The sequence below is a fragment of the Arvicanthis niloticus genome, chromosome 7 (genome assembly GCF_011762505.2).
Source record: "Arvicanthis niloticus isolate mArvNil1 chromosome 7, mArvNil1.pat.X, whole genome shotgun sequence".
In the NCBI taxonomy this organism is placed as follows: Eukaryota; Metazoa; Chordata; class Mammalia; order Rodentia; family Muridae; genus Arvicanthis; species Arvicanthis niloticus.
Window position 1 is genome coordinate 11,930,287 of NC_047664.1, and position 24,847 is coordinate 11,955,133.

The following is a 24,847-nucleotide window of genomic DNA, read 5'->3' on the forward strand; positions in this document are numbered from 1 at the left end:
CCATTAGCCTCTCCTGGCCCTGGAGGCTCCCTGCAGACTCACCCGCCATCCCGGCAGCAGCTGGATGCAATATAAAATTGAATCAGCAGAAAGTGAAGAAAAGAGCAGTCACTGGCTTTTTTTTTCTCTCTTTCTCCAGCGTAGCAGTGGGGCCTCTCTTCATAGCCTCCTCACTTATGTGTGCCCCAAGTTCTTCCCACCCTGACCACTTCACCTGAGAGGGGTCAGGTCATGGCTTGGGATTACTGTCCTCCAGGCTCTGAGGCCCATGGGGCCCGCTTGCAAAAGCAGCTCTCAGGTAGCTTCATCCCAGGCTGTTCCTGTTCCAGCCAGCTCTGTTTGGTGTGTGTGTGTTTTTTTTTCCATAGTGTGTTCCTACTTAGGATGTTTTGAAAGAAGAGTTGTAGTCAGGTTTCCTTATGTGTCGGTTTGTTTTGTCTTTTGTGTAACCCTGGTTGATCCAGAAGTTGTTATGTAGCTGATGTTGGCCCCAACCTTGAAGCAATCCTCCTGCCTCTGCTTCCAAAGCTGAGATTGCAGCTATGTGCCACCACACTTAGCCACAAAAGTCTGGGAAATGTGCCCTTAGTTCTGCCTTCTTGAGAGCAGAGGACTGGTTTGCTGGGATCATGAAACTCCCAGCCTCCTCTCAGACTCCCAGCCTTCAGCAGCAGGGGAATGGCTAATTTATAACCTCAGACAGGAACCTGGCCTATACCAGGCCAGGTCATAGGGGTTTGGGGATCTTGTTCTCAAACACAAAGGGATTTTCACTTGTTTTGAAGATAAATGTGTGTTTCTTGGGCCTTCTCCCAGGAAATCTTGGGCTTGCTCCACCGCAAGGACTGGCTCTTGAAGTCCCATCTGAAATACTCAGAGGTCAGTTGTGAGCACACAGGCTGCACTCTGGTCTGGGCACGATGCTAGCTAGTGGTTTTGTCCCCCTTTGGGTACTTTGTGTCCTCACAGTGAAATGCCAGTCACGGGCACTGTCTGCCTGACAACCACCTTGCCAGTGACCCTGAGGAGGTATTGTCTTAGCAAGCAGTCCTGTTCCGGTGCTTCTCAGAAGCTGCAGTAAATTATCCTAAGGCCGTTGTCACGTGCTGCTGTACATGACCGCAGAGCGAATACAAGAGAATATCGGCTGCACGCCACACTAGCACGCTGCACCACTGCCAACGCTAACAGTGTTTTCTTTCTTTCTACAATGAGTTATTGCCAGTGATGGCTTCCACCTTCCCAGTCACAGATGCTTGTGCTTCAAAGAAACTTTGTGCTAACATTAGAATAATCTCCCCCTCCTCCACCAGGACCTCCCCCTCCTCTCCTTCCTCCTCCTCTTCCTCTTCCCTTCCCCCTCCTCCCCTTCTCTTCCCCCTTCTCCTCTTTTCCCTCCTCTTCCTCCTCCTCTTCCCTTTCCCCTCCTCCTCTTCCCTTTTCCCTCCTCCTCTTCCCTTTCCCCTCCCCCTCTTGCCTTCCCCCTCCTCCTCTTCCCCCTCCTCCTCTTTCCCCTCCTTCTGCTCCTCCCCTTCTCTTCCCCTTCCTCCTCTTTTTCCTCCTCCTTCACCTTCTCTTTCCTTTTTTCTGCCTACATTGAATTAAGAAACACTGCTGTTTTTTCTCTTAAAAACATACACACATTTTCAGAGCTGGAGAGAGGGCTCAGTGGCTGACTGTTCTCCAGAAGCCCTGGGTTCCGTTCCTAGCAGCTTATATATAACCCTCTGTAACTCCAGTTCTGGGACGTCTGCTGTGCGCTTCTGGCCTCCCTGGGCACTGCATGCATGTGGCACACAGACACCTATGCGCATACTCACACGCACACACGCAAGCACACAGGCCAGATTCCCTCCTCCCCCCATTTTTCAGAGACCTAAAGCTTCACTGCTGCTTGTTTCTAGACTCATCTCTCATTAGTGTCCCACCTCACAAATAGGCTCAAGCTTCCGGAACTTCCTCCTGTTCGCAGGGACTCACCATTCACTGAGTTTAGCCCCTTGACAGCTTTCTTTTTCTCTTGTTGGAAACGAGTCCATCAACGTTCGTCTCTCCTAGACTTTGACAGTGAAATGGTTCTTCTTTTTAAACTTCATTTAGGGGAGAAATTTCAACTGAGGCCAAAGGAACAGGGCAGGGAGACCCCAAAGGAAAGGGCCAGAGTCTGCCTCCCCACAGGCCCAGCCCATCCGTTCTCACCTGGCAGGCCGCTTGTCCTGGGGTACCTGTTTGGGGCAGATGCAGGAAATGGTTCCTTCACTGGGTTCCGGGTCCTCACCACATCAGTCCCTGCTATAGCCTTCAGTGCTGCCCACTGTTCACAGTGCCTCACAGATGAGCAGGCCTTTGTTTCCGAAGGCTTAAGCATCAGCTTCCTAGAAGAAGCAGAGAAAATCACCGACTGTGGTCAGTGCTTTGGCCACAAGAGGGACGACTTCATTATGCTCCGGATATAGCTGGCCACTACAAGTGGGAAATTCTCATCTCCGCCCTTAAACCCTAGGATGTCCTCAGCCCTGCACCAGGCAGGATTTATTTCCTCCTTTCCTCCCTGGGAAGTAGGATGGCTTGTGTTTCATAGTAATAAAACCTCTTGCAATCAGGTACAACACAGAAAGTAATAAATCCCCTGCATCACTCTGGGGCCGTGCCAGCCTAGCAGAGTAGTCTGGGGTCATTTTCCTTGTTTTTTTTTTTTTTCTTTTCCTTCTCTCCACCAGCTCCCACCCTTCCCCCACTACCCCTCAAGAACCACCACCACACTGGCCTTCTGTTTGTTCCAGAGGCACTAGGCGTATGAGCCAGAGACCGGTCCCTGAACACCTTGCCCCGTGAGGATCCAGATCATAGAAAAGGCTAGACTGACCAACCAGCCGGTGTACCTGAAAACTCCACCTCTCAGCGCCCCCTGCCACATGGGCTCTGTGCATCAGCTTGTGCAACAGGCACTGTACTGGCTCTCTGTCCTTTCCAGCCATTGTTTGCTTGTTTGTTGACTGGGCACACTTCCGTTCTTGCCCCCACTTGCCTCTTTTCTACCCTTCCTCTCAATGTTCATACGTCACAACAGCACTTTTCATGGAATAGCATATGCCTTTCTTATAGGAAACACGGGTAAACTTGATTCTATCATGCTGAGATTTAGCCATTTTCTATGTGAAACCTGCAACCACATCCATCAGTCTGTGTGCGCAAATGTACACATACTTGCACAGGACCAACAACTGCCTCTGGATACTGTCTCCTCATCTGCTAGGGCCTTCTGTAAGATCGGAATAAGAAAGCACCCATTTACAAAGAATGGCACTGAAATCAAGGCTCATCCTGAGAGACTGAGGTGAGAAGAGCTGAGGGCCTTGTGGGAGCCTCCTGGTAGGAAATGATCTTTGATCCTGGCAGCAGACAAACTGCTCTGCCTGCAGAGCCTGCTTCTAAATGTAGCTTTTCGGTTGTTAAAAGTAAGGCTCGAGGCGTGCCGAGGTTCATTATAAGGATGGGGGCGAGCACAGTGGCCATAGAACCACGCTGGGGGGTTGGGCGGACTAATGTTAATACTTGAAACAGTAAGAGGAAGGCTTAACATATAGACAGCTCCTGCTTCCAGCCTGTCTGCCACAGCACATTAAGAGTAACACAGGGGGACAGCAAGATGTCCCACAGGTAAAGGTGCTTGCTGCCAAGCCCGATGCTCTGATTTTAATTCCCGGAACTCACATGGCTGAATGAAAACCCTGACTCTCACAGGTTGCTCTCTGCCCTCCACACACAAATAAGCAAATGTGAAAATGAAACAAACGCCACATTTTCCCTGTACCGAGTTGCCCTGGATTACCCTGGTTGCAAAGCCAGTGTCCAGTGTCCACTGTGGGGGACGTAGGCTCCAGTTTCTCTCCGGCTTGTGGCACTGTGTATGACTAGCTGCAGTTGAGTCAGAGTTGCATCCTAAGCCTGTACGCATGTGGTTCCGTGGCTTCGAATGCTCTGGGTTGGACTGGAAATGGTACCAGTGTGTCTGTCCAAAGAACTCTGTCTGACTCAAGCAGACTGATGCCTGTCTCACCTACGGCCTAAATCGTGTGTGGTAGCTTTTCAGATTGAGAACCTAAGAGACTCAGCCTGATCACTTTTCAGCCCTGGATGTAGGGGCTAAACCAAATATATGCTCACTATGCACACAGCTGTGTGTGTCTATAAGCTTCTGTGTCTGGTGTGCAAATGCTGCTGTAATTGCTCTGTACTGGCAGGCAATATTTCACCCATTGGTGCGTTCACACTTACGAAGGGGGCTATTAGTATTTATTTTAAAGGTGCTAAATTTAATTTGGTTATACAGTTGTAATACTTAATCGTGTGTTCCCCTCAAGCATGGCACTATTTCTGTTTTCTTTTCTTTTGTCCTTAATTTAAGATACGGCACTTAATAACGAAATAACTGATGAGGAACACTTGACTATTGGGGTCCTGTTTGAAGCCTTGTAACACTGAGCCATTAAAATGTTCGCTGTTCTCTGCTTTTAAGCAAAACTTCTATTGTAATTAAGGGAAATCCAGAGAGGTGGGGAAGGGAGGGGAGGGGAGGGGAGGGGAGGGGAGGGGAGGGGAGGGGAGGGGAGGGGAGGGAGAGAGAGAGAGAGAGAGAGAGAGAGAGAGAGAGAGAGAGAGAGAGAGAGAGACTGAGACTTTGTGTGTCTTGGCTATGCAATCAGCCTATTTCAAAAAGCAAATAAAAATCACGAGATTCAGAAAATCCCACACTGATTTTATCTGTGTGCCACTGTGGTCTAGCCTTTGGAGGGAGTGTTTGAGAATTATCAGGATACCCTAGGAACCATGGTCTCTGGTGGTGCGGGACTGTATGAGCTGCAGAGATAGGGAGAAAAGGCCAATGACAAACACTGTCTTACACGAGAGCTTTCTGGTCTACCTTGTAGAGCACGTACCTCCCTTTCATCTTGAACCCAACTTTTCTTAAAGAAATAAAGAAGTCGTGAGTTGCCATTGGGAGTTCCAAATGTAGCAAGTTGTGTGTTGAAAAGGCAACCCAGACTTCAGAACACCACCGTGGATTCTCATCTGCCGGTGGCTGAGACTGCTCTCAGTTTAGCTGAGGCCCCTGTCATTCTAGGGAATAGTTACATCCCTGGAGCATAGAAACACATGTTAGCGTCTGACTTCAGCCCGTCTTTCCCTGCTGCAAAGACTGCCAGTAAATCCCAGGTTCACACCAGCTGCCTCACCTGTACGCTCTTCCGTGGCTTGTGTGGCTGTGGCACCAGGCACGTGGCGCATTGCTTATGTGAAGGCTCGTTTCTGTTTTTACATTGAAGCCTAACAGCTGTCAACAGATGCATGCTGTATTTCTTCAGGGACACCCCTTTTCAGTGACTCTGAGCTAGAGAGCAGGTCACAGCCCCTCCCTCGGGACTACTGGGTCATATCGATCTTGAACATCATCTGTCAGTGTATCTCAGAGCAGGTGAACACCATTTTCTACCGAGTCTGGAAACAAGCAGAGTCTAGTGCATGATCATTTGCTTACTTGGGTGGACACATTTATTGACGTTCTGTGCGGTTACAACAAAAGTGGAAGATGTAATGTGCTGGGGAACGTTTATTGATTTTCCCTGAGCTAAAAGCAAAGTTTTCAGGTGTCGCCTTGGAAACAGCTATGACTTTGGCATGCAGGGGTCTATAAAGCTTCCTGGATTCATTACCTAAACTTGAGTCAGACTTGCAGCAGCTGCCACAATGACAGTTTTAACTACTACAGGCCTGCAGATCTTCTGCAGGGCAGAAGTTGAGGGATTCTGTACACATCTACCTGAAACCATAGTTCCTTGCAGAACGATAGAGATGATACAGTAGACTGCCTGAAGGTGAGGTTAACACAGAGAACCATGGATCTTCTCCCATCATGCCTTGCTCTTCAAGGTCAGATTATGGCTTAAGAACCAACTTCTTTGTTTCTTACCACTAGGCTCATGTACAAAGTCTCCTGAGCCTCCCAAACTTCATTGCGAGTGTGACTCACTAGGCCATTTCTCTAACACAAAATTTGAGATTCAGTAAGTTAGGGCGTGGCTGGAGTCTGCACTTCTAGACTCCTAGCTTATCCAAAGCTGCTTGCTGATCTGTGGGCTCCAGTTCCCCCATAGTAAGGGCTTAATGAAAGGTCAAGACCAGACCAGTTACTATGGCAATGTAGTTCACATACCAGCTCTACTGAAGATGCTAAGCTTGCATCCAGCAGTTGGTGAGTAGAGGGCGATTGGATTTCCCCAGCTATCACAACTGCACAGAGCAGGCCATCTTAACTTGGATTGCCCATTAGAATTATTCAGGGAACTCTTAAGAGCCAAGACCCAGCCCTGACCAATTAGGCAGAGTTCCCTGGGTGATTCTAATATGCAGTCTGGGCTGAGGAACCACTGGCTTAAAGCATTAAGACACCATTCAAATACAGCTCTAATATAGCATCAAAAGCACATGCTGGCTGCAGTAACAGCAGTGAATGCATTAAGAAGGCGCAATACGCTACTTCACATAGCAGGACTCACGTCCATTACTTATACCTCGTGCCAAGTGTGAGGTAAAGCAGAGCTGTGAGAACGTTTGTAAGGAAGGGGTTGTGGTGCAAACAAAACAGAAGTTGGTATCATTGTGCGGTGTGAGTATTGGTCAGTCATTGCTGCCTCTCATCACAAGGTCCATAGACTCCACTGTCTTGAGTCACAGCTTCAGCTCCCTCTGGGAAATTACTCCTATTGTAGAAAATATGGAAGAGATTCATGGGTCCATCCTGGACTCATGGGTCTAGCCTGGACTAACTCATGGTAACAGTTGCCTGTGTGTATTACTTTGAATAGTCACAGTCCATTGACTAGACCTGAGACAAACACAGAGCCACAGGCAATGTAGGCTGGAGGAATACTCAGAAATAAGAGAGCAGTGTGGCTGGTGATGGGTAGCAAGCATCCACTTCCACTGACCATGTGAGGTAGATGCGGCTGCATGATCTAAGCTCTTCCCCACACGAAGAACATGTGGACTGTGTGAGCCTTTAGAACAAGTGAGAAAGAAATGATCGGTGAACGCATCTACGCTCATGACCTGGAAGAATTTTAAAACACTCGAGAGTGAGGTTACAACGTTCTGCACTCAGTACTCCTCCTGCCTCTGAATATTCATGAGGCGCCTAGACTATCTTAAAGTTTATTGTCCTCTTTTGCATGGATTGATATATATATATATATATATATATATATATATATATATATATATATCTCAATGTATGTATGTATGTATGTGTATATATATATACACATACATACAGTTCAAGGACTATGATATATAATACATAATCCTCATACTTCACTCAGAAACTAGGAATCTTTACAGAGCAGTCTGTCCATCTCTCTACAGACCGGTCCTTGGGGCTACTAGACCTGTGCCCAGATCCAGTTCTGCCTCCAAAGCAAATCCCTGTGCTCATGAGTGATCCCATCCCCTCTCATCTCTTCACGGCCATCCTCCTCCAATTCCTCTACCTGTATCATCAGTTGTCCACCATGCTGGACCACTCCCACCAACATACACCAACCACAAACAAGGTCCAGAACTCCAGTGGGGTCCTCTTTGACCCTCCAGCCACCCCATTTGCTGCCTCTCTGCAGCAGACTACGTTTCCCACCCATTGACTCCACTCTCTCCAAATGGATTTCGTTCTGCCACCAAGTCTCAAGGTGCTTTCAATGTAGCCAACCCATGACCACACTTCTCTTCCTAACACACAGCCATGTTCTCTCTTCTCAGCTCATAGGGGGAACTCACTCTTCCTCGTAATCCTCTTTCTCTCTGTGAAATGAGCACACTATCCTTTTGTGTCCCCTGATGTCTCTGCATTTGGACTTAGGACCCTTTCTCTACTTTCTTGTACATGAGTCCATGCAGTCCCATGGTCTAGAAATACTATTTTTTTATGACCACTGAGTCCTAAATGTATCCCAGACCTTTCTCCAGATGCCCAGTTGACACTCACTGGCAGCTCCAGCCTAACCAGAACAAAGCTGGACTCACTACCCCTCTTTCCCACAAAGAAACTACCTAAAGTATGAATGATCCCACCATTAGTCCAGGTCTAAAATCTGGCCGTTGTCCTTGGCTCTTCTGCCAGGAGCCCCCAGATCCATCAAAACCTTGTTGTAGAAATAGAACTAGAATATTCAAGAGATGTTCTACCTCTCTCCTTCCCAGCATGCTGGCTATCACTGTCACAATTTAAGCTGTCATCATCTGAACAGGTCATGACAACCACGACCTAATAACTCTGCAGGTATGTGTTATACCCCAACTGCTAGCCATACACAGAGGAGCCAGACCTGGCTCTTAAGGCTGTGATAGTGCTTGCTCTTCACAGCATCCCTTCACCTTTCTGACAGAATCCCAATTTCTTGCCATGGGGCTTTTGACCACAGTGTATACCTATCTTCCTAACTGGTTGCTACTCAGCCCCCCATCTCCTGTTGCATGTGGCGCCATCCAGGCACCACTTCAGTGCCTCTGACTTACCTTCAGAGTGCCATCCCATCTGCCCAGCACATTCTCTTCCCCTAATTGCTTGGCTGAGCTCTTTTGGGCCTTTCTGCCTCATAAAGCTATGGATACTGTTGTAGCTTGAATGAGAATGACCTCTGTAGGCTCAGATAGTTGAACACTTGGTCTTCAGTTGGTGGTGCTCTTTGGGGGAGGTTAAGAGTGTGTGCCTTGCTGGAGGAAGTGTGTCACTGAGGGTAGGCTTTGGGTGTTTATAACCTTGTCCCATGTCTGGTTTGCATTTGCCATTGAGAATGTGAGCTCTCAACTCCCTGCTCCTGCTGCCCCACTTCCCCACCATGATGGACTCTCATCCCCATAAACCCTTCCTTCTGTGAGTCACCTTGTCCCTGGAGTTTGATCACACCAACAGTCGAGTAACTAATACAAATGTCTCTGTGACGAGACCAGCATTCATCTCTATAGCCAAAGAACCATGTGTCTTACTGGTCATTTCCCAATACATTGCAGACCCACAATTACATAATCCATGGTGGACATGGATTCTTCAAAGAGAAGGACCCACCTTTCATTGTTAGATTCAACTGTAGCTAGATTACATTTAAATACAGAGAAGTTAAAACTGCCCATGGATGCTGCAACAAGGTCAAGTCGAATTTTTCAAGTATTTTGTTGTAGAGTCTTAGCAAACAGCTGCTGCCCAGCTTCTGATCTGAGACCCCAACAGGGAAAGAACTGTTCTGGATATCAGCCTAAGGCCATCTCCTTAGGTGTTCCCCGAATAGCTGATTTAAGCAGATCCATGAGATCCACAGTATTCCAAGATTCTCTCCAGAAGAGAACTTGTTATCAAGTATAACTGATCAATCCATTGCTGCTTCTCTCCTGGGTAATTTCTATTACATCTGACAAGAAAGCCATTCTTCCATTAGGCATGGCTGTATATCCTAGCCACACCCCCAGGTCTCCAGAAGATTGTAGCTCCAAGTTCCCAGTATTGGAGTCCAATCTGTACTGTCAGGGTGGGACTGAACCCCATTGGGGTGTCCTGCACTATCCATGAAGGAGCTGAGACCTCAGTGATACCCCCATAGGACCCACCTTCCCCTGGCAGAGACTGTTCCACCCACAGCTTCACTCTCTGCCTGCTCCTTTTCTCCGTGATCCTTACTCCTCATTCACACTGGCCTTTAACCGGTCCTATTTACTGTCTTGGTCAGTGTTCTGTTGCTGCGAAGAGACACCATGACCAAGGCAACTCTTACAAGGGAAAGCATTTAACTGGGGCTGCCTTACAGTTTCAGAGGTTGACTCCATTGTCATCATGGCGGGATGCAGGCAGACACGGGTGCCGGAGAAGTAATTGAGAATTCCGTATTCAGTTCCACAGGCAGTTGGAAGAGAGAAAGCCATTGGGCCTGAATCCAGCTTTCAAAACTTTAAAGCCCACCCCTAGTAATACAGTTCCTTCAACAAGACCACACCTCCTCCAACAAGGCTACACCTCCTCCCAAGTAGCGCCACTCCCTGATAACTAAGCATTCAGCCTGTGAACCTATGAGTGGTCATTCTTACTCAAGCCACCACACAAACCTTCATGGAAATTCTGCCTCTCCTTTCCTGTCTTCCTCCTGTGTCCCCCAGTTCCCTGTGTACACATCCCATTTCCATTACAGAAGAATCATACCTGGCCTTCAGTCTCTCAACCACTTTCTCCTGTCCTCCATACATCTCCGGTTCCAGCATACACTTGAGATCTTACTGCACACAAAAGAACTTCAGCTTCCAACAGTCATGGGTGCCAAGCTCCCTAGAGAGGTATACAAGCTGGAGCTTCATCCTAGCTCCTTCAAGTACGAGAACACGTGGCACTGAAATTTCTTGGAGCAGATTAAGAAGATGGCTTTCTCAGCCACAGCAGTCACCAAGGACACACATAGTTACTATCTGAAGGAGGGATGTAATTCCATTTCACTTGTGTGTTGGCGGGGTGGGGGTGGGGGAGCGGTAAATGACTTTTAAAACAAGTTAAATAATATCAAAAATGAAGAATCCAGCAAGCCCAGAGCAGGTTTTTCACATCTCTATGCCCCACTGCTAACCCTGGAAAACCTGTGCTTAGAACATGCACTGGCTTTCTCTCTTACTTCATTTTGCTTGAAGTAGTAGTTTGCCTTCCTTGAGCTCAGTTCACCTGCCTTGAGCTCAGAGGATGAGGATGTAGGCCTGATGCACATATGAGAGGGAGAAGCGACTTAGGTTCATTTGGCACAACCAAATGAAATGTTTGGACCATATAGGGATAGTGGCAACAATATGGACCCCTGCTTCTAATACCACCACTGTATTATTTGACTATGGCATTTACTGCCTGGCCTTGACGAGACCCTCAAACCATGCACACTATGAAAGAAGCAGAAACTCATCTGTGGAGAAAGAAATCAGAGGAGGGATGGAAGGGGTGCTGGGTTAGGTTCTTATGCATCGCTGTGTCCAAAGCAGCCGAGAGAAATGAATTAAGGGGGGAGGGGTTGGCTTATTTTGTCTCCTGGCTTCCTAGAGGTTTCAGCCCACTGTGTTGGGAAGGCATGATGGGAGCAGACAGCAGTGGCTGGTTCAGATCGCCACAGACCAGAAACCAGAGAACAGACCAGAACCAGGGGCAGCTGTTGCCTCCAGAGGTCTTTCCCCAGTGTCCTGCTCCTACCAGCCAAGCCTCATCTCCCAGAGGCTCTATGAACCTCACAATAGTATCCCGTGCTGAGGATCAAGTGCTTGAAATATGAGCCTGTAGGCGACACACAAGATGCAAACCGTAGGTTCTATTTGGTGAGAGAAAATGCTGGTATATCAAGACTGAGTGTCTCATAGGAAGTCCCAGAGAATAGGGCCATTTATCTCCCAGTAGCTAACCAAGACAGCCAGGAAGCCCATTCCTGCTTCTTCAAACCATTTAAGCTTATGAACTGTGTCAACATCCTGAGAGTGAGCCAGCTGAGCTGCGTCCCCCAGGAAGGGCCTTCATACATCCACATAGGAATGACCACAGAACCAGTATGCGCCAGGATGGAGCCAATGACAAGTGTCCCTGTGGTTTGTGTGCCCTTTTTGTGGGTCATAGACTGGGGCTGAGGGGTGGGGGAGGGGGAAGTCAGGGCTAGCACGCTAACTTTCCTTTCACTGGAACTTGGTCAGTGTTTGGGGAGGGGACCACCATTGCTGGCGTCCCTCGTGAAGCAGAGAGGCAGCCGAGGCAGAGAAATCCCATAGAGTCAGCAGAGTTCCTTCTTGATCCTGAAGTCTCCAGCAGCTTCATTTGTAACCAGGCTGTGGGTCTCCATCCTTACTGTGGAAACAAGCCACTGGTGTGAACCTCTCGTTAGCAGGCTCCTTGCTCAGAGCCCTTACCCCGTGTAATCCTCATTAAACTCTAGTGAGTGTGTATTGTTTCTCTTGCTTGACAGGTGGGAAGCTGAGAAAGGAAAAGAGGCCAATGGATTTAGTGCCTAACTCATTCTGAGGGCCCAGCGTAGTCCTAACCCCAAACCAGACAGGGGTGCTATATGAAATCCACAACAAAATATTGGCAAATTGAACCCAACAATGCATAGAAAAGCATTCGCTATAATAAATGGGATTTTCACCAGACTTACGACGGATTGTCTAAGTAGAGAGCATGTGTATAGTCATACAGAATGCTAAAGGGCCCAGGGGGACTGCGGATGTTTTTGTTGTAGTCTATCCAAGGAGGGGAGAGAGCCAGGGGTGCACAATGGGGACAGACCTTGGTGGCACGGAAGAGAACTGCCTGGGGAATCCCCAAGAGGCAAGAGGCAGGATGGGGAGAGAAGTGGCTCTCACTTGGGAGACTGGGGTCTGATAGCAGGCCTTCAGCTTGCCTACCCAGCTCCAGCTCCCGCCATTGGTATCCAGCACAGAGCAGACTGTGGTCTCTGGCCTCTGTCTCTTATCTTCTCTCCTCTGCTCCGCCTAGCCCACCTCTGTCAAGTTCTATGAGTGACTGATAGAAAGCTAGTCTGTAACCATTTGGCAGGTTGGAATTTCCCCTGCTCTGCAAGGAGACATAACCCTCTGTCCAGCAGAAGGCAAATAAGGAACAGGGCAGTGAGTGACACCTGGGAGACTGTAATTAAGATCCATTCCTGGCTGAGCCTCGGCGGGGCCTCTCTTGGATTCTTCCTGTAACACGCAGGCTTGCAATCCTCCAGAAAGCTGGTGATCTTCTCTAAAGTCAAAAGAAATGCTTTAAAAACTAAAGTTGCAGAGGACTCTCTCTTTGTTCTTGCCACCCACAGTTTTTGCTCAGAGCTCGTAGCCGAGGAGCTCTGAGTCAGGGGCTGAAAGAGTGTTGAGCTGAAGCCTCACGGTGTCTCTAGAACACAGCTCCGCACAGATGCTCACGGCACTGGAAGCAGGCTGTTTGCCTTGCGCCTGAGTCACTGTGTGGGCAAGTGTCTGTCAGTCTGTCTGCCTCCTAGGAGTGCTGCAGGGAAGACGACAGAAAGTGTCATGGTGGGGCAGTGTTAGGTCATAGTTGAGAGTCCCTTGAGCCCCATATTAGGATTTTGCAAGTTTTACATTTATAACTTTTCTGATTATGTATGTATGTGTGTATGTGTATGTTTGTGGGGATATGTGTGTGCATGCATGCGTGCTTGTGTGTGTATGAGGCCAGAGTTGTCAATCCTCGGGATAATTTCAACCCTGATGTTTGAGATTAGGTCTCTCATTGGTCTGGAACTTGACATCTGTGCTAAATTGATTGTCCAGTGAGCCCCAGGGGTCCCAGCGATCCACTCATCTGCATCCATCCCAGCACTGGGATTGTAAGTGTGCACAACACACCTGGCTTTAATACACACACACACACACACACACGCATGCATGCATGTTTGTATGTATATAATATTTATTTACTTTCTGGGTATCAGTCTCAGGTTTCATGGCAAGCACTTAACTGACTGAGCCATCTCTCCAGCCTGACAAGTTTATAATTAGTAATACTTCAGTTACTTCCCTCTAAGTCACAAGAAACACCCTGCACCCTAAAACATGGAGGTTTTCTTAACAGCAAAGCTCACAGTGTTTGCAGGTACATCTGTTTGAACACAGCAAGGTGTGGAGATAGATTTTTCCACTTAGAGGAAGAACATTCCATCACATGCGGATTATGAGAGAACATAAGCCTCCACCACTAGTGACAGCCGCTGGTCTCTGGAGAAACGTGGGGTCCATGACTCCAGGTTCTCTGAATGTTTGGTGCTACTCTGGTGTTTCTTGGCATTCCTCACTGTGTAAGAGCAGGAGTGGAATCTGAGCAATGCCCATCCTGAGATGGATGCAGCAGAACTCCAGTGAGCCTGAGCACTGGTAAACCTAATTACCATCACTTAGAACCTGCTGGGCAGTGCAGTTTGCAGAGAGCTTCTGATCCTTCAACAACCTGGGCATCAGTGATTGCTTCTCAGCAAAGCATCATGCTAGCTGCTCAGCAGCCTGAAGCACAGGGATTTCACATCAGCAGTGGTAGAGCAAGGGTTTGAACCCAGATGTGGACAGCTGCACCACACTGACTGGTTGTACAGGGGAAGCCATTCTTAAGGGCATCATGAGGGCGTTTGCCTGGCGGGGAGTGGGGGTGATTTCAATGGTTGTTCATTCTTTAGGCCAAGTGAGGGGAAACCCTGTTCATAGCCACTTACACACATTGATGTTGGGCTCCCTCCTGAGATGTTGCAGGCCTTGAGACCCAGTCTTCATTCACTTACAGCTTCTCTTAGCCTGTCCCCGCATCTGCAAGAGAGCTGGAAAGATCTGCGTCGCACCATTCTTTGCAGGATTAGCAATAGAGGCACATCTTGAGACACCTCCATCAGGGACCCATCTTGTCACCCAGCTTGAGGAGCACACACTAAAAGGTGTACCTCCATATGCTCCCTGAAAACTTTGGCCAATTTGAGGTGTGATGCATAGTGCCAGGGAGGTTCTACACTAGGCAGGTGTTTGGTTACTCCTAGGAAGAGTCACCAATGTTGACTCACTTTTGGATTTGTGCGTCTTGGCTTTTAGCCTTTTTAATGGTTTCTGAGGTGTGGTCTGAATGTCAGGCATTGGTAGGTTGCAGTTCAGTTGTTTCCTGAAGAGTGTTTGAGTGACAAACTGTTTAGTTCTGCGTCCTGCAGACAGAAGACCTCTTTGTGGCAGGAGATGGATAAACAGGAAGCTCCAATAAAACTATCCAATGTCAGAGTTGTAGACAGATCTACATTTGCAGCCCAGGCATGATCTCAGGGTGGGAGGCTGGAAAACACCTTCTTCCCCTAACATCACACAGTGCAGCCCAGAAAACCCTTAACCATCATCAGGAGCAAAGTAAGATGGAGGAGGAGACCAGGGCTTACTGAGGGTTCAGTGACACATTTAAGGTCACATAAGAGTGTTGACAGAAGAAAGCCTAGGGCTTCAGGCTTTAAATTCTTGCTCCGTTGCTCCAGCAGCATCTGTATGTGAGCGGCCAAGGTTAAGTTTGCAAACAGACCCTGAACAGAAGAAACCCTACATGCTTGTCACTGGCCAAACCCCAGCAGGACATGAGGGTGAGGTGAGACCACAGACCCCCCAATTTAAATAGTTCCAGGAGACTGACTGCCTTGGTAACAGAAGCAGATTTGGTACTTCTGTGCCATTGGGTAAAGATTTTGTCCATAAGTATCTTAATTTTATTTATGACGTTGTCTGGCATATAATAGCATACATTATTAATAGAGTGGCTAATACTATCTACGAAACAGGCATGTGCTTCTCAACGTAAGATGAGCCTCCTTCACTATGTACTTTACAGCACATGGCATTCATGCTCAGAATATCCTAGCAGGCTTCCACTGACCTTCCATGGAAATATGGACGGTCTCTGGCCTGTGCCTTAATCTGGTGTTCCGAGTGTAAGTACATCCTGAAGTAGCTGCCGTTGGCCATGCCTGTATTGTGTCTGGATGACTCCTGCCTGGAGCCTGTGGTACTGAAACTTTTATTCTCCCCAACTGCCCAAGTTTGTCCACTACCTCCTATGGTAAGTCACGGAGATTTCATCTGCCACCCGAGGCCTTGTGAGCGCTACAACCATGGAACTGTGGTAGAGTTCTACTGTGATCCTGGCTACAGCCTCACCAGTGACTACAAGTACATCACCTGCCAGTATGGAGAGTGGTTTCCTTCCTACCAAGTCTATTGCATCAAATCAGGTGAGAATGGAGGCTGAACCCTTAGGGGAGGCTGATCCTCTGGGGGCTGCTTTCAAGCTGTGGTCAGACTATGTCCTGAATGGTATCCACTCCCATCCTATCATGAGCCTCCAGGACCAGGCTGTAGAAATTGACCATTATGGGTATAGGTAGCCTCTGTGAAGGGATTTCAGGCCTTTTACAGAGGATCAGAAATACTTATAAAGTGATTCATAGCCCTGGCATCCATGGAGAAATTCAGCTTCTGCAATTTCTCACAGTCTTGTGCCACCCACTGGCAAGGATGCAGCCCCATAGGTGTAACCAGAAATAGGTACACGGAACCTGAGTCGTACATGACCCCACCCTTCTCTCCAAATAATATTGTGGGTAAGAACTGACCTCACACAAGTGGAGACTGTATACAGGCTCCACTGGCTCAGAGTAAGTTATATAAGATGGCAAGCCATCTTTGCTATCCATCCCAGCACACCCAGAAAGTGGCTCCATGAAGGAGACCTGGCATCAGCACACACCCTTCCCTTATTCTTCCAACTTCTACCCACTCACTCTGGTGTTCTCCAGACCATAGTCATGACTGCTGCCCCAGTCGGCAGTAGTGGTTGGATGCTGCTCTTCTGGATACAGAAGTGTAATGCTGTGTATCTGAAGGCATGAAGATGTCGTGTGAACCAGCAAGAGGCGAGGCACTGAGTCTAAGAGAGTGATCACTGAGTGGGATCATGGGATGAGATGTACTAGGAACAAAAGGATGAAAATCTGTTCTGGAAGGGTTATTCTTGCTTCTCTTATCTGGCAGATACCACAGAGGGTAGAGTGATGGCCAAGGAGCAGCCATGTATCCTTGGTCTTTAATGCCTTTGCATGCTCCATCTTTCACCCAAGAACAGTGCTTTGGGCCATATCAGAAAAGGCCCAGAACAGTGCAGAAGGACACCTTTCACTCTCTTCCCAAGAAGCATTGGGAACATGGTTGCTTTGTCCTGTGCCAGGTTCTCAGGCTCAGCCTGTAACATGAACATGCATGTCCATAGCCACAGTAGTGTCTACAAGTACATCCCTTACCAATATGTCTCCAACCCAAAAAGGACCCATGCTAGAGATGGCTGTTAGTGTCCTGTGGGCCCTAACATGATTTACCAGCTGTACTGGAAGTAGGGTGTGTCTCTTGAATCCCAGGAGGTACCTCATGTACCAGATGACCACCAAAGGAACATGCACCTCATGCCTGGCTCTGTTATCTCTCATGGCAGAACAAACGTGGCCCAGCACACATGAGACCCTCCTGACCACGTGGAAGATCGTGGCGTTCACAGCCACCAGTGTGCTGCTGGTGTTACTACTCGTCATCTTGGCCAGGATGTTCCAGACCAAGTTCAAGGCCCACTTCCCCCCCAGGTCAGTGCAGCAGAGAGCACAGATGAGGGTAGAGCTTAAGGGTCTGGGTAGCTTTCCAGGGAGAAAGCACCATGGTGGAGACAGGCCTCTCAGCCAGTAGAGCATGGGACTCTTAATCCCAGGGTATGGGTTCATGCCCCATGGTGGGCACCAATTTGTTGTAGTAAATCCCTAACCCAAATACACCTATGCAAAAACACATAACTCAGTTATAATATTTATAAGTTGTATGCCTAGAGTGGGCAGATTCACCACTGCACTGATCTTTGTCCCAGCTGTGACATCCCTTGCTACTTGGGGCTTCTCCAGGCCATGTGGTTCTGTTCCATCTTCCTTCCATCTCTTCTTCCTCTCTTGTTCATTACTCTTCCTCCACTCTCTAAAACCTCCAGCCCCACCTTTCCCTTCTACAGCACAATCACAGGCTTTAGTTAGACAAGTTAGAATGGGGTTTACATGAAATCACCTGAGTACTTGATCCACTCCTCCTCGGGGCAGCCCCTCTTGAGGAAGCAGATTAACATCAGAATACAAACAGCACCAGGGCAACCCACAGCACACCCCTGCCTCCCTGGGCAGACTGTTCTGAAACAGGCACTGTGGGGGACCTGAACCAGGCCAGGGATGCAAGCTGTGCACACCCCATCAGGAGCACCTCCCGTCATGGTCCACCTGCACATACCTGGGGAGGACAAGGTCAAGGATGTGACAAAGGAGAGGTCAGCCAATTGGGTCGGACGCTTCTGGAAGGAGAGCAGGCTCGAGTTAGAACCCAGAAAGGACCTGGGAGGGGATCTGGGTCTTTGGAGGGTGACTCTCTCTCCTCAGCTGCACCAGAGGGCCTAGGTTGGTGTTCTCACACCCAAGTCCTCACACCAGACCTGTCATTACAGCTGGGCCTTGTCACCTCACAGCAAAGTCAGTCACCCCCATCCCTGAGTTGCCATCACCATGGAACTTAGTCATCAGAACAAGGAATTTAAGGCTCAGGAGAAAAGGACAATTGTTCAGGCCTTCAAAAAGGAGGAACCAACTATTCTGTTCCCTCCAGCACAACTGTATCTCTCTCATGTCCCAGGAGTGTGGAGAGGGACAGAAGTGGCTGCTTCCCCAAGTCTCCACACCAGGACAGCCTCATCTCACTTAGCAGTGCTCCCGATCCTGGCAGCAGAAGCACCATAGGTCAGACCCAGCAGGCACGTGTGCTAGGTGTGTGTTGGGGGGGGGGGGCACTGATGTCCTTCCCAGGCCCAGGTGCATGTCAGCACCTCCCTAATAGGGTAGCATTGCCAAGCCTTTGCTGAGGTTCTGTAACCTTTCTTTCTCTTCTCAATCCTTCCATTTGCTCTCTGGGTCCTCAGCGTTATTATTTATTAATCAAGGGACCATGTTCTATCACTAGGCAATTACAGTTTCTCAAGAAGGCCGAAGGATCACAAAGAGAAAACTTGACCACACAGCTGTGATTTATGATGCATCAGCAGACTTTCAAATGGCCCACACGGATATATATATATATATATATATATATATATATATATATATATATATATATTTGCTTGGAAGAGTTTTCCAAGATAAAGACTACTAGGGTATTTTCGAAATCTTCTCAAGCCTCACTTGATGGTCTTACAATATCCTTGTGTTGTTTAAGGGAAATGGTGTCATCGGTCCAAATGGAATACGAGGTACTCAAGGCATGCCAAGGATAGATGGCAGTGTCCTCCAGGTCCCAGGTGTTTGAGATCCAAGTATATCAAAGTCACATGGCATGGTTTGAGTTGTGCAGAGGGGAATGTGACCTGAGCATGGGTTGTTAAGGTGAGAAAGGAGACGAGAGGTACCTGCTCTGGTCTGACATCTTGAAAGCATGGAGCAAGGAAGAAGTCCTGAGTGAGCCAGAAAGGCTAACAGGAGACCACGGACTGGCCAGAGGGGACTGAGCATCCAGACATACTAGGAGTGCCAGGTCAGAAGCATGCTCTCCCTGCTTCCTGCCTCCCACCTTCTAGGGAGCTCGAGCCTCGATCATCTCTTGCCTTCTCCGGTAGCCTCTCCCTGTGGAGCAAAAGGGGCAATTGCCATAACCCCTAAGCTTTGGCAAGATTTTTCAAATAGCCACGGGTTTGAGGCTGTTCCTCTCATGTTACTGAACTGCACAGGCTGATGCCGCCCGTCCCTTACAAATGCCATGTCCAGACATTTCATGTGCCCTCCCAAAAGCACGCAAGAGTTTTGGGCACCATTACAGCAAGAAAGATCACTTCCTCTTCCTGCCGTGTCGTTTTTGGGCCACATCTTCCAACTTTAGTTCCCCAACAGAAGAAATCAAGCTCTAAGCTACTTACTGCTCTGGGCTCTTCTGGGACCAGGAGCAGAGCCTGGTGGTCAGATGGATGCAGATGTTGGTGACACCCATCACCTAGGGTCAGGGCAGCACTGCATGTTCATAGTGATAACAGGCGTAGGGGCCAGGCCAGGAGCTGTGCAGGTTCAGCCTGGTCCACGATGCTGCACTGGGTCTAAGGTGGCCATGAACTGGGTAATTGACATGGCACAGTCAGAGATGGAAATGAATAGTTCACCTTTTCTATTTTCTATTGTGTTTTGTCTACCTCTCTAAAAATGAGTGGTGTGGTTTTGTTTTTTACAAAGAAGCAGCCTAGTAAGTACAGACTGGCTGTCCTCTCTGCTCACTTAGTGGCCATCCTTCCTTAAGATGGAGATTGATCAACAGAAAACCTCTCTGCAGAAACAGGCCATGCTGCATACCAAATCTGCCAGGGACTTGGGAGGAGAGGCGGTTTCTCCTCACTGCCTCATTCCTGGGGTGGTATAGACCCTGATGTGTTTCCATTGTTTCCTCTGCACAGGGGTCCTCCCAGGAGTTCCAGCAGTGACCCTGACTTCGTGGTAGTGGATGGAGTGCCTGTCATGCTTCCGACCTATGATGAGGCTGTGAATGGTGGCTCGAGTGCCTTAGGCCCCGGGTACCTGGCCTCCGTGGGCCAGGGCTGTCCTTTACCTGTGGATGACCAGAGCCCTCCAGCATACCCTGGCTCCGGGGACACGGACACAGGCCCTAGGGAATCAGAAACCTGCGACAGTACCTCGGGCTCCTCTGAGGTGCTCCAGAGTTTATATTCACACCCCATGTGCCAAGGGGGCAGCCACCCTGCCCCAGACACCCCGGACACAATTTCAAGCACAGCAGGGGAGGTAGCCTCCACAAGCCCAGGCATCGACATTGCAGATGGTAAGCATTTCCAAAGCTGTGGCCAGCACCCCAGCGCAGGCACAAGGCCATGGGCCTGCTTCTTACCCAGCTGGCATTGCTTCTCATTCTCTCTACTTACAGGGGTGCCAACAGGGCCAGTTGTTGGCAAAGAATGATCAGTATTCTGTGAGCAGTGATCTCAGGAATAGAAATTTCGTGAGGCCCCCAAAGAGTAACAAGCCATGGGGTTAAAAGCCTGAAGAAAAGACGGCACCTCAATTTTGATGCCAAAGATATGGGGGTGGAGGATTTCTTCTTGTCCTTTAATTGAATAGGAGGACCTGAAGGTGGTGCTTGGGAAGAGCATCACACACAGGCAGAGATGTGTACCAAGTCCCTTGCACATCTGCCAAAACTGACTTAAAGGAATCTGGTTCTTAAATACCGCGATGCACACTGGGCCTACCTTCCCTCTCTGGGTCAGTGCCGCTATGCACACTGGGCCCTGCCTTCTTACTTTGGGCCCCGAGGAAGGCCAGTGCAGTGGAGAACTGCTGCCAGTCTCACCAGTGGATTGGCACACCCCCTGACCCCAGAAGTGCTGTGTGCACAGAAGTCACTTTGCCCATGTGCAGTGAGGTTCGTCTGTCACGGGGAAGGTCATAGCTTATGAGAACAGTGAAGTGTGTCTGAGTGATCAGGGCTCCGCTGCCCAGCGAGAGAAGCCCAGCACAGCTCTATAAAGTGTGGCTACAGCATACAGCAGAAGCAGGGTAGAAACAGGAGGCCTGCTGGCCCTGCAGAGCCATTTCTGTGCTCTACCCTGCCTCTCTGTACTTGAAATGGTAAAGTAACATTTTGGCCTAAGCAACTACGAGGGCTTGTGGTGAAAGTTTAACATTATCCTTTTTATGAGCAGGATATAAAGTCACAAAATGTTCTCTATCGGATAGATGGTGTATAGGGCAGGGAGAAGGGACGCTGTTTTATTTGACTTTTAATAGAGGCATGGAACTTAACATTTTCCTTTCTTCAATGATTTCTAGGATGAAGCTGTTTTAATGAGACTAGTAACTGCAAACCGTGTAGCATTCAGCCGGACTAAGCAAATACCCATCTTTTCCTTTCCAGAGATCCCACTCATGGAAGAGGATCCCTAGCCTGGTGACGTCCTGCTAATTCCACTGTCCTCTTTGGGGAAAAGAGCCTTGAGCCTTGAAGTGAGGCCACAGGAGGACAGAGCTTGGGACAAGGGGGCAATTTTAATCTATTTACATGATACCGTACATCTCCAGCAGGACGGTGGGTCCGGCCGACAGCAATGGCGGTGCTTTCAAATGAGACTCAGCGATTTATCATGACCTGCAGGGAACAGAGGGCAGAGGGGACTCTCTGCCTCATCCCCCATGACAGAGCTGAGTGTCTCTTGCTACAGAGCGTGAGACAGTGCCACGCACATCCCGGCGAGTCACATATCCTGTTGCTTCTGTTAACAGCTCTCCCTGCTCCTCCGAAAGCATGTCACATTGTATAAATTTGCTTCTGAAATCTGCTGTGAACTGTCTAGGGACTTTAGATCTGGACAGGTCAGCCTCTGTTTAAAAATAAATAAATAAATAAATAAATAAATAAATAAATAAAGCCCATGTTGACCTGTAAATCTAGGTCCTCTCTCTGCCCTTATTAGAAAGGGGCAGGCTCCCAAGGAAAGACTGACATGTAACACTCAGACCATCTCTTACACCTGGACAGCTGATCAAAGCAGGATGCAGCAGTTTGAATGAGAAAGGAAAGGAAAAACAAGCCAACTCTGCTTTCTGGAAATGTCTTCATGCCGAGCCCCCATGTTCTGTGCTGCCCTCTGGTGACATGTGTCAGTGTTTGTATTCATGGTCTGGCAGTGGACCTGTGGCGTGGGATAGACCTGTGACTTTACACCTGGTGAGAATGCATTCAGATGCATCTTGTGGTGGACCAAGTAACCTGGTCACGTTTGGTTTTCGCGTTTGGCAGACTCCACTCACATTTATCTGCTCTTGCCTTCCTATGTGGGTCATTGCTGTCATGTTGTCCCCAACAAACTTAAAACTTAACCACTCTTTTATTTTCCAAAATGGAAAGTTTCTGTAAACACATTCTGCATTTGGATGAAGAAGAAAGCATAAGCTGGATTTTTTTGTGACCAACCCCAGCCCCTCAGCTCTCTGTTTTGTCCTGCTAAGTCCAAAGGCTGGCCTCCCAGCCCCAGGCCACCCTGCTCTCTTGCTTTCGGGGGCCTTTGGCCCTGCCTGCCTGCCATCCCGCATTTCTGTGAGGTTCTCATGGCACCACTGGGTGTTGTGCCTAAGCAATCTACTGATTTTTAAAGAACCCCAAGTCCAGAAATGTCCTTTCGCATACATGTTGGTCCGCAGCATCATTTCCATCCCTCCTCTGGGTTGTAGACAAATATAAAGAAAACTCTCATCCATAAAATCACTGTGCTGATAGAGCACCGAGGGCCGGAGGCTTGATCAAATCCTGTTTTCTCTCAACACAGACTGATTAAAAATTAAAAAGAAAACGACAGTTTGAAGCGTGACTTTAATAGTGGAGTGGGGGAGGGGAGGGTGGGAGGTGGCTGATGTTGGTCGTGGGTGGTAGAAATAAGACCTGGGATTTAGAACACCTAGCCCAAGGAGACACCACATCAAAAGGGCAGGTTTTGCCCTGATGTATGTGCAGCCACTGTTAGTGGCAGAGAGGTGCTGAGCCCTGAGCTTACAGCTGTGGGCAGTTGCAGATTGCTTAAGTAACAGCCTCACACTGTCCCTGTTGAAGCGCCACGTCATCAGCTCCATTTATTCAAAGGAATTGATGTGTGGTGACAAGCCACTGCCTTGACAGCGTGTTCCCCGAGGAACTGCCCCCCCACCCCCCCCATGGGCAACATGGACTGGACAGCCTCAGCTCTGCACTTCGCTCTCACACCTGTTTCCTTCCATGCCGCCTCATTCGGGTCCCAGAGACCTCTGGGCAAGAGTCCAATCTCCTACAAGGCACACAGAGCTGTCCCAGGCCATCTCTGCCTCTTTCTGGGAATCCTCCAGTAGCAGGATGACCATCTAACCTGGACACCAAAGACCAGGGTTGCAACATCCCCAGGAAGACAGCAGGGGGCATCAGTGAGCTCATGGGTATTGTTCTCATCCGGAGGCTTGGGGAGAGGGAAAGCATTGCTGTGTAACCACAGCGTCACAGTCCCCAAACCAGCTCACCCACACCCAGCCTGATAACACTCAACTCTGTGCTCACAGCATCTTCCCAGATGTTATTTATGGTTTGTTTTCCCACCCTAGGTACTTCTGACAGAAATTTGGTGATGCTCCAAGCATGGTGTGGTCCCAACATAATTCTTTTAAATATTCCAAATTCCCTGTGGTGCAAGGGAGCAGGTCACCTTCCACAGACCTCCTCAGAAAACATTCAGGGCTGTGGAAGAGGGAAGAGTACCGAGGAGACTGCTACTCTCCTCAGACTTGGGTATTGCCCACCTCGGAGCTGCATCCAAGGTGCAGCCGAGCAGCCCAGTGCTGGCTGACTGGTTGCCAACATGGGCACAGCACAGGAGTCTTCACACTTCATTACTGTGTAGCTTTTCTTAATTGCAAGGTTGTGATTTGCCTATGTGGATGCTTCAGGCCCTTTCCCACCTAATTACACCCGATCTAGCAGCTGGCACACAGACAAGGCTGCCTTCTGTTGCTACAGAAATGGTCCCTGACCACCAGCAGGTCCAAGATTATCAAACGCAAAGCCTCCCGGACCACAGCCCATTAGGTCCAGTGGCTTCTCATATTCCGTCCTCCCTCTACACAAATAGGTACTCAAATCCCCTCCCACTCAGACAGCCTCAGGCCCTAGCTCTCCAGAACATCATGGGAGAATGTGGGTTTCATAACCTGCCTCCTCCATGACCACCTGGCCGTGAGCTTGGATCAGTTACTAGCCTCACTGGGCCTTTGTTTCTTCAGGCAGAAATTTAGAATTTAGAATGGTTTCCCCCTGTGTTCCTTGCTAGGCTGTGCATGGCCACTGATGTGAGTCAAGCATTCAGATGCAGAGAGCATTTGAGACATGGCAGCTGCATGTCCTATGTGAAGGGGGAGAGGCTGTCATATAGATTATCCCCCCACATCCATTCTCACACACCTTTGACCAGCCTTGGTCCCTTTGCCCTTTAAGGTATTTATATATGAGGCTTATAAGGGGCTATCCAAAGCAGAGAGGTAAGATAAGCCATATCTGGTCCTGGAATTGTCCTCCCAGGAGCCCATCCCTAGCTCCTGAGTAGTATGCTGTTGTGTAAGTGGAAGTTTCAGCCCATGGGCCATCAGGTCTTTGTGCCTGTTCCCAGTCCAGGTCATCTCTGCTCACC

General features: G+C 48.8%; 1 protein-coding gene and 1 long non-coding RNA gene across 6 annotated transcripts in view; one reads left to right on the forward strand and one right to left on the reverse strand.

Moving 5' to 3' along the window:
• Susd4 (sushi domain containing 4) overlaps positions 1-22,993 on the forward strand; it is a 125,679-nt gene extending 102,686 nt beyond the window's left edge. For 2 of the 4 annotated variants that reach the window (XM_076937933.1, XM_076937932.1), the window contains exons 6-9: positions 15,617-15,815; positions 17,069-17,213; positions 20,087-20,469; positions 21,562-22,993. In XM_076937933.1, coding sequence (XP_076794048.1) covers positions 15,617-15,815; positions 17,069-17,213; positions 20,087-20,469; positions 21,562-21,590 — 756 coding nt within the window. In that variant the 3' untranslated portion in view covers positions 21,591-22,993. Of the gene's footprint in view, positions 1-15,616; positions 15,816-17,068; positions 17,214-20,086; positions 20,470-21,476 lie in introns of all 4 variants that reach the window. The other 2 variants (XM_076937934.1, XM_034508628.2) reach the window with 2 other exon arrangements.
• Positions 1-24,847, reverse strand: part of LOC117712611 (uncharacterized) — a 34,735-nt gene that overhangs the window by 2,664 nt on the left and 7,224 nt on the right. The window contains exons 2-3 of one of the 2 annotated variants that reach the window (XR_004607329.2): positions 2,200-2,375; positions 1,981-2,090 (exon numbers count right to left, since the gene is read on the reverse strand). This is a non-coding gene — a long non-coding RNA (uncharacterized LOC117712611). The other variant, XR_013111683.1, reaches the window with a different exon arrangement.